General features: G+C 33.3%; 1 protein-coding gene across 1 annotated transcript; it reads left to right on the plus strand.

Annotated features, from left to right (window-relative positions):
* Positions 1 to 8,158: 8,158 nt before the first annotated feature.
* On the plus strand, positions 8,159 to 10,192 carry LOC114747551 (9-cis-epoxycarotenoid dioxygenase NCED2, chloroplastic-like). Its single transcript, XM_028935904.1, has one exon. It carries the CDS (start codon positions 8,247 to 8,249, stop codon positions 10,002 to 10,004), a length of 1,758 nt encoding a protein of 585 aa, XP_028791737.1. The 5' UTR covers positions 8,159 to 8,246; the 3' UTR covers positions 10,005 to 10,192.
* The last annotated feature ends 450 nt before the right edge of the window (positions 10,193 to 10,642 follow it).

Below are 10,642 nucleotides of genomic sequence, written 5' to 3' on the forward strand. Positions count from 1 at the left end.
AAATGTGTATATTAAATAAAATAAAGTTGAAATTAAATTTTAAAGTAAACCTAGAAAGATTTTTTCTAAATCCCAGGGTGGAGTATATGCTAACAATTCTTGTAGGCCTTGTTTAGGTGATTCCTATTGAATGAGGTTTCATTTATCTATCTGTTCATTATTTTGGCTATTGTTTGTGAATATCTCAGATAAAACAGTACCACATGTTATTGTCTGACAACAAATTAAAGATGATCTCACTAAAATACTCAATTAATCAATATTAGCTCAGAAAGCAAGAGTTGGACCAGAATATATAGAGTTGGATTTCTCATTGAAACTGTTTGCTTGGAGGACAGCCAAAACGCTTGCTCGATATTCTATACCAAACCTTTTTGGGATCCATATTTGAATTCATGCTGAATTAATAATCGAAGAATGAAATTATCATTACTATTATTGTATATTATAGATTATACTTTTAGGCAAAATAAAGTTAAGTTGTGACGGGGTTTTGGGTTAAGGCAAACAAAATAATCAATTAGTGAGGCTTTTGTGAGATAGATTCCCTGACAACACAATCTTCATTCTTCAGCCACACGTCCCTCCATTCATAACACAACTTTGGTTTATTGCCCACCATGTGTCCATGTCTATACTTGCCGCTAACTGAGCTTTCATCCCACACAACCCCCCGTCCCAAAAAAAAAAGAGAAAAAACAACAAAACATTTACTATTATATGTTTCTTTGGAAAATTAGAGTGTCGATAAATTTTACTCTTCTTGTATAATTTATGAATATCAAAATGTAGTTCCATGTCTAATATTTAGCAGATAAATAAAGGACACGGCAGCTAAAACGTGAGTGAGTCATTTTAGTATAAAACATATATAGGTTTTAAACTAGTTATGGTTATATAGATAATTCATAAAAGCTAACTTGTGGGGGAAAAATATACATATATATATGTATATATATTATTGAGTTGGTATTGTACTGCCTTCTGTGCTTAATTAATATAAGAATTAGCTAAATTTGATCTTAAATATAAGATGTCGATCTATATTATTCCCATGCTTATCATTTATTTTTCAAATTATCACTATTAATTGCCCATGTCAAGAGAGTTTATATCAAAAGATAGTTTCAATGCAGATAAATTAAGAGAATATCTTAGAAAACTTAACACATATTTTTAACAAATAACTAATTCAACTGGCCAGTTTTTTTTAGTTTATCTAGATTAATTATGAATGGATCTTATATGCACGGAAAAAGTATATGTGGAGGTGTCATGGGCACTTCATGAATAAAGATGCTGATTAAGAAAGTTGAATAAGACGAGCAATTGTGAAGTAAATACATGTGGAAGGAGGACAGTGCGATGAAAGTGGGCAGCCTTTGTGTGTCTGCCATCTGTCTTCTGTGCCCACAGACATAAAAGATATTGATTTGAATAATAATGTTCCTTGTTTGGCTTAGACACATTATATTACCCACCGTAATTAATTAATTAATTGCTTTTGCTGGGTACACATAATCTGGAATTATTTGCCGACATCGCAAATTACGGTTTATGATTATGCATCCTATGCATGAAATCATTCACACTTTAGATGCATCTCAATTAAAGTACAATATATCAAACAATTGAAAAGAAACAATGTCCTCTTTAGATTGTGTGTGTGTAAATATACATATATTTCAATTTCTATGTTTTCGAATTATCACTCATCAGAGATAAAAGTAGGCATATGTTTCTAATTTCCCCCCAACTTTTGGAAAATTAAATTGGTTAATTGCTCTAGATTTGATGAAAGCACTATATATGAACCCATCCTTGTTAATTACAAGTGAGAGAATATATTTTCTTCAGATAAATTAAAAAAATTAAATTAAATTATATGAATTATTATTGTTAGGAAGAGGACAAAACCCCAAATGAAATGGGGGCATTGATCTGTGTGGATGAATTTGAAAAGACAAAACAGAACGAGAATAGTGGGTTTGATTCTTAATATGAATCCCAAGTCAACATATGAATCAAAAGCCTATAGATTGATCGTTGTCGTTCATAGTGAAATTTGGGAGATGGCATTTATATATTTCCAATACCATCGTCAACATTTGTCCATTTATAACCAGCATTGCCATGTGCAACCAAAGAGCAATCTCAATACAAATCTTCCATTTGGCAAACACATATATACAAACACACTTTATGCTTCGGATATATTTGTTCCATTATTTTCATGTTCATTTTCCATCAAGATTTGAGTGTCTTTCTTGTTTATATATATAAACCCTTAACTTTAATTCTAAAAGAATAGCATTTCGTATGCGAAATAAAATGAAATTAAATATAAAACGAAATTAGGGGGAAAAAAAGAACTGTCATAGCACGAAGATATCTGTAGGAAATATATATGGTGTTTATGCGATATAGTGAATGAAGATGTCTTTCACATAAATTAACTACTACCTCTGGTGCCTAATACTATAACTGCCAGATAACTAATTTAAAAATATTAAAAAGAATTAGTTAAATTGATTATTTGTCACAAATGTGTATTGATCTCCCTAAGCTATCCTATTAAATTATGTGCATTGGATGATTGAAATTATCTCTTAGTGCAGAAAACCCTTGTAATTAATAGGGATATTTTAAAAAAACATGATAGACAAAATGGATTGATATCTTATGTTTAGAACCAAATATAACCTGTGACTAACTCTTATATTAAATATTATCATTTGAGTGAGGAATTAAGCCAAATAATAATAATAATTATCATCATCATCTTGTGAAGTCAAATTGATATGCGCTTGTGGGGTTTGGCTGCTTCCTCATTAGTTTGGTGTTTGGTTGTGGTTAGTTAGCAGTTATATCTTGGTCCAAAGAATCAGCCATCTTTAATTTTCTTCTCTAAGGGAGCTTTAATTGTGAGGAAATATGTGTGTACACACACACACACACACACACAAACATATCGCATGCTGTATATTAAATGAAACCATCGATCTGTATGGTTCCGATATGTTGGGTAAATAATGTATTAAAAAAGTTCCCTTTAAACATCCATTAATTTAAAAATGCCCACTAGGGAGTGACCAACACATGGTCTGCATCCCAATAATCACACACAATACATACTTTTGGAGATTTATGGAGCAACGTTCAACACAACATAAAGAAAATAGCAAATGGAATCTACAAGTCAACAATATATTTTGAATCTTATGTATTGTTAACATATATAGAAGAGACTCCAACATTAATTATTCATATGGGACAGAATCATTATTTAAATGAGTAGAATAATATGCGTAGACGTATTTCCTGAGGAAACATGTCCATTAAAATTGAAAAGGTACCCTAAAAAAATGCATAGACCTGCTTTTAGATTCTTTCCGTCTTATTTGCCAACCTACATAAAAGATAATTCATATGGGACTCGGAAAATAATCCAGAATTTGTGATAAGCACCTGCTAGCCAGTTGATTAAGTCGGTTGTATATCGACGTGTGCCCACGAATTTATATATATATATATATATATGAGTATTTTTGGATTCTTTGATGTTACACCTACTTGGCTAGAACATTCGAGAAGAACACAAGATGTTTAAAAAATAAAAAAAAATCTTTGATATTGATTTCGATTAGAAAGGGCTTATTTATGTCACAACCAAATATGAATAGGGTCAAAAGAAAGGCGGTTTTAGGGCACATAGTTTTGGTTTGTCTGCCAATTTATGCCGTCAATGGGGCATGACCCACCCGACCACGTCCTCCCTCCAAAATTAAAAGCTAAAAGCTAGCAGGACAACTCCTCCTCATGATATACCTTCTTTTTCAATGAAAAAACGAACTATTTAAATTTCATTATTTTAAACTTCATAGTAAAAATAATCACCGTCTATTAACCTAAGAATTTGACATCAGTCTATTAATGCATCCGCTATGAGAATGATTCAAACGGACTGAGAGTTTTCGTTCATTTGTACAATTATATCATTTTTTTCGTTTTTTATTTCTCTCTTACTTTACAACAGATACACACCACATATATTTCCTTCAAATATCTGATACACACGCACACATATATTATTTTGTAATTGTGGTAAATAATATATTCGCTACTTGTTCCTTTTCTATGGCCACCTACCGGACCCATGGATCATAACTTTTGATGCTTTTGGTTTTCATTTAAACGATGAGGACATTATTTCGTGCTCCAAATCGAACAAGTTAGTTATATACTCTCCAATTCTTACTATAGGAAATAGTTTGACATCTAATTTGGTTATAAATATAAAATCCCACATGTTAAATGGTACATCAAATAGTAGTTCTAACTAGGTTCAAGTATATATTTAGTTCTTTTTTTTTTTTTCACATAAGCATCTAGCTGGTATCCTGAGCCAACTTTCAGGCACAATAACAGGCTCAGACTAGTCCGGATCGAAGCATAACAGGAACCATTAAGGTTGGCACCCTTGACCCTTAAGACTAGTTTGACATTCAATTTAGTTTTTTATCTTTAGACAAATTTTCAATTTAGTCCCTTAACTTTAAAAATGAGTATATTTTTAGTCCTTTAGTAGTTTAGTACTAAAATTGCTAGTATTAAATGATGATGTTTTGTAACAATCATGGTTCTTATGAAAATTAAACTTAATATGTTAGCACTTAAACATATTTTATTAACAATTCAAGATCTTAATATCATTATTTTTTGCTGACGGTTATAGGGTTAGAGAACTAAAAACATACTTTTTACAGTTAAGAGACCAAAATGAAATATTGTCTAAATTCAAAGGAATAAAAGTATACTTTAACCTTCTAATTAATACACATGATTAACAATAGTATTTTAAAGAAAAATACATATTTATTACAAATAACTAATTAAACTAATTTTTTAATTTATTCAAATTAGTCAACGAGCTCTTATATTAAGGACTCAAAGTAATAAATTATATACTCCTTCTAATTTTAAATGTAAAAGCTAGATAATTAGTTTATAGATATTAATAAAATTAGTTAAATTAGTTATTCTTAAAAAATATGTTGGTTTTTTTAATTTACTAATCCTTGTAATCATTTGTATGTAATGAAAACTAGCCAAGTATTCCACCTTCCTTACAATGGTCTCTCAGAAAGTATATATGCGGGAAGCCAGAAATCACCATCACCATATTTATCCTCAAAGTCGCTCACTTTCTAAGTGGGCAAATAATTCACTGTCGCCTTTGAATTGATGTTGATATTATATTCTTTTCCACATCCCAAAGATATATGCAATTTTTTTATGCAATACATAATAAAAACAGATGATGACTAAGTTGGATTCATGTGTTTGATAATAATTCCTTCAAAGAATCAGTTATATATATATATATATATATATTAATCTTCCCATTCAAATGGGAACAATTAGATAGATTCATATTCATCATCTAATTAGTACTTAATCCAGTTCTATTTATATATAACATCCTGCCTATTCGTCCTCAATACAAAACCGGCCACGCTCAATATTCAATGAGATTTTTATTATTTTATATAAATAATTGTGACATATAACTAACGTTTAACTAATTTTATTAAAAAATGAACAGGGCTTATAAAAGTATTACTATTACTTAGTGTGGCACTAAAATACCAAACAAGCATCGATCGCTGTCACATATGCTGCTTTGTCGGTTGGCCACTGATAGTGTTGTTTAACTCCCCATTCAATTCATCAATACCTTTCTTTGTCCCCTTCTCTCCTTCACTGTCATGGATTATATATTCCAAAATTAAAAACATGTACAGAAATAATTACAGGCGAAGATTAAATGTGTGTGTGACCACACTCTATAGCTACCTTTTTTTTTTTGTATATTTCTTAATATTCTTTAAGTAATACATGATGAATATATAGTAAAAGGTCCCAACAATAAATCATTCATATCATCAATATATATATATCAATGCTCATAATAATATAACAAAACAATTACAGTAAATTAAATTACATTATATACAAATTCTATTTTTACAGATACCTCCAGTTTTTAATATAACATATAATTTGAACAAATCACATCTTATATTAAGGATTACCTAGTAGTTCATTCCTCAAGTTCTCTGTAATTTGATAGATTCATGGGTAACACGATTTCAAATTCAGACATATATATGCACATGTTTATTTTTCTTCATTGTTCAGGGTTCTTTTTGTGCAGTAATTTCATTTCTCAGTAAAACAACATGATGTGTGTGTGTGTGTAGGGAATATCGAAAGTCATAAACTATGAAGTTATTGTACAATAAACAAGGATCCACATATCTTTTATAGAAATCAGTATCATTAAAACTAACAGTGATAACAATACAATTTGCAAATATGAACAATGCAATTTTACAGGATTTTTTGAATGAAATAACGTCGTCTTATGCTTTAAAACAATTAAGTTAAACTCCTTATAATGATATACATACTCCCTCGGATTCATTGTCTTTGTCACTGCAAGTAAATTAAAAATGCAATAAATATGTAAAAATATGACATATTTTATAAAAATAATTGCCGCTCACCACCGTACTCGTTGTAACACATAAAATTGAATGCATTTTAATGACATCACAACCAAAATTATGCGGTGCGTGATTACGTAACAAAAAGAATATTTTTGTAACATTTAGCATTATTTAAAAAAAAAACAAAGGATTCAATTTTTTTGTGGCATGCACATTACATAGGTGATGATCTGAATATTCGGAAGCCGATAGATGTTGGAAGATATCCAGAAGGCCTTTAATAATTAAGTTAATCATAATCATAAAAGAGAGAAGGAAGAACAGAAAGGTGGCCATTTCCATGAAACTATTTTTTATTTTCTAAAAATATCCTTATTTCTTATTTATAGTTTATGTAAAAATAGAGTGAGTAAGCGAGAATGAATAAATAGGGGGGAAAAGGGTAAGTAATTTGATAGAATGATATGACACCTAATTAATTAATGAGGCATAGAGATACAAAAATAGATATAAATATATATATATGTATATATATATATATATCCTTCAAATGCATATCTTATAAATATGGCAGTGTCTATCCTAAAAATTATATCTTATTAATGGACTGAGGAGTATATAGCTCAGAAGAGCAGCGTGAATTAAGTCATGCATTTAAAACTTTTGTTGTGGGTTAATCTATTATTTTTCATAATTTTTAATTTTTTGAATTATATGCGATACGTCCTTTAAAGTCACTGAGCGCCTTCAAAATGGAGCTCGCCCAACCATAATATTAGTACTTATGAAACATGTGAATTTAGCGTAAATGGAAGACACCGCTCCCTCTATTCCAATATATATATATATATAAGAATTAGTAGAGAGATATACGTGGGACTTCACTTCAATATTTATAATTCTTTTCTAAAATTCCGAAACTTTTAGGAAAAAATGACAAAAAAATAAGTTAGAAATTTGTAAACACTGAATAAAGAATGTTAACAAAAATTTATTGTCATTTGTAAATTCAGCATTGTTAATACTAAATAAAGTATTGCTACCAAACCTAATTTGGGATTTAGTAATTTTCAGCTTCTTTTTTTGTTATTTTTCCAAACTTTTATTAAAAAATAGTTTTCAATACAAAAAAAAAAATTAAAGGCGACATTTTTGGAAAAGTTATGCACACTTTTTATAAATAACTGAGTTAAAAAATTTCTTAATATCTACTAATTAATTAATCTGACTTCTGTATCTTTAGTAACAAACTGAGTGCTGACAGAGTTATTTACAGATTACCCACTAATATGATTCTAACTTTAGTAGTGAAATTCAAACTTACTAGGACATATTTCCTTTTTTTTGTGCTACATATAGCTATCTTCCAATTGAGAGGCAATTCCATTCGAAACACTATTAGATATTAAATATAGATATTTCTTCTAACAGAAATTTAAATCTTAATTCATCATACTCCTTCTAACCCAGCCCAGTTGGTAACGTATTTTCAAATTATTTTTACGTATTTCTACGACATTAAATATTTTGGGCCTTCTATAGTCTCTTGTCACCATTCTCCGTTCTATTTCTATATATACCTCATTGCACCTCTTCTTTTCCCAGACCAAAACATTTTCCTATCCTTCTCTTTTCTTGGCTTTGTCATCTTGACAAATCATACCACTGCTACTTGGGTCTCCTATAGTACACCACTTCCACTCTCAAAATATCAAAACCTCAGATTTCTCAATCATGGTACCTCCCTCAACAATTCCCCCCTCTCTTCATCATTTGGCCTCTGCTCATCATTTTCCTAATTCTGAGTCCTTCTTCTTCAAGAAGCCCATTCTCAGAACACTAAATCATGTTGTTCACTCTGCTTTACAATCTCCTCCACTGCTTGATTTCCCAAAAAGCCCCCTTTCTCAGCCTCGAATTACTACCAAACCCGAAACTACCGCTTCTCCACCTTCCTGGAACCCAATGCAAAAAGTAGCATCAATGGCATTAGATGCGGCCGAGAGAGCGTTAATCTCGCGTGAACTCCAACACCCACTTCCAAAAACAGCCGACCCACGAGTTCAGATCTCCGGGAACTTCGCTCCGGTGCCGGAACAGTCCGTATGCCATTCCCTCCCCGTCACTGGCACTATTCCCGACTCCATTAATGGCGTTTATGTCCGAAACGGTGCTAACCCATTATTCGAGCCCGTCTCTGGGCACCACTTGTTCGACGGTGACGGCATGATCCATGCTGTTAGTTTACGCGGCGGCTCTGCTAGCTATGCCTGCCGATTTACTGAGACGGAGAGACTCGTCCAGGAACGGAAGCTCGGTCGGCCAGTGTTCCCCAAGGCCATCGGTGAGCTCCATGGGCACTTGGGTGTAGCCCGACTCCTCCTCTTCTACGCTCGCGGACTCTTCGGCCTTCTCGACCACCACCACGGCGTCGGCGTCGCCAACGCTGGCTTAGTCTACTTCAATGGCCGCCTCCTCGCAATGTCAGAAGACGACCATCCTTACCACGTCCATATTACTCCTTCCGGTGACCTCGAAACCGTGGGGAGATACAGTTTCCAGGAGCAGCTCAAATCGAACATGATTGCTCACCCGAAAGTCGACCCAGAGTCCGGCGAGTTATTCTCCCTGAGCTACGACGTTGTCTCGAAGCCGTATCTGAGATACTTGCGGTTCTCACCGGACGGAGAGAAATCACGAGACGTGGGAATTCCTTTACCAGTTCCTACAATGACGCACGATTTCGCAATTACAGAGAACTTCGTGGTGATTCCGGACCAGCAAGTAGTGTTCAAGCTCCAAGAAATGATCACGGGAGGATCTCCGGTGATCTACGACAAGTCAAAGAAATCAAGGTTCGGAATTCTCTCGAAGAATGCGGGAAACGCATCAGATATCATCTGGATTGAATGCCCAAACACGTTCTGCTTTCATCTCTGGAACGCTTGGGAGGAAGAGGCGAACGAAATCGTCGTCATCGGCTCTTGCATGTCACCGCCGGATTCCATTTTCAACGAAAGCGAAGAGAAGTTGGAGAGCGTGCTGTCGGAAATCAGACTGAACCTCATCACCGGTGAGTCAACACGCCGCCCCATTATCTCAGAGCAAATGAACTTGGAAGCAGGAACGGTGAACCGAAACCGACTGGGGAGGAAAACCCGGTTCGCTTATCTCTCGATCGCAGAGCCATGGCCGAAGGTGAGTGGATTCGCGAAGGTGGATTTGATGACAGGAGAGGTGACAAAATACATGTATGGCGAAGAAAGATACGGAGGAGAGCCATTTTTCTTGCCGGGAGAGAGTAAGGAGGGAGAAGAAGACGAGGGGTACGTTCTGAGTTTTGTTCACGACGAGAAGACATGGAAGTCGGAGCTGCAGATCGTTAACGCCAAGGAAATGAAGGTGGAAGCCACCGTGAAGCTTCCGTCAAGAGTGCCGTACGGTTTTCATGGGACGTTCGTGGACGCTAAGGATTTGGCAAAGCAGGCGTAGGACAAGACAAAATGGCACAGTTAGTAACAGTCATATAAATCACAGTATTTATGACAATGTATATAGTGATGCCTTTTGTTTATAAGTGATTCATTTCTCGGTCTGAATTTTGGTAGAGCCAGTCATAAGTTTTGATTACATTTATTACTACCTCCTCCGCTCTTTAATATAAGATCCCGTTTGACTTTTATGTTGGTTCTAAATATAAGATCCCAATCTATTTTGTTTATCATATTTACTCAATTTTTTTCAAGATAGTTCTTCTAATAATTATAGTTTTAGCCAACACACTTGATTAGTAAGTATATTTTAGGAAAGACAATACGTATTTATTACAAATAACTAACTTAACTATTTTCTTAACTTTTTCAAATTAGTCAACTAGCTCTTATAATTAGGACCGGAGGCTGTATTAATAACAATTCCGTTGATCACCTACCTACCAAAGTTCGAAAAGAAAAAGATCAATGATATTGTTGTGGGCATGGATAGAAGATTTAGACCAAAAGCAAAAATCCAAAATTCTCTCTTCAATTCTTATTATAAAATACCAATTAAAGCATTGATGATTTTTGTTATCATATGTCGGGGAAGAGAGTATTGATTAATTTTTTCTAACATATATTATCCCTGTTTAA

Source organism: Neltuma alba, unplaced genomic scaffold (genome assembly GCF_004799145.2).
Source record: "Neltuma alba isolate B1F8T4 unplaced genomic scaffold, ASM479914v2 tig00005355_pilon, whole genome shotgun sequence".
NCBI classification, from domain to species: Eukaryota; Viridiplantae; Streptophyta; class Magnoliopsida; order Fabales; family Fabaceae; genus Neltuma; species Neltuma alba.

What these genes read in the sequence shown, in the direction of transcription:
- LOC114747551 (XM_028935904.1), top strand. Translation starts at nt 8,247, where the DNA reads ATGGTACCTCCCTCAACAATTCCCCCCTCTCTTCATCATTTGGCCTCT.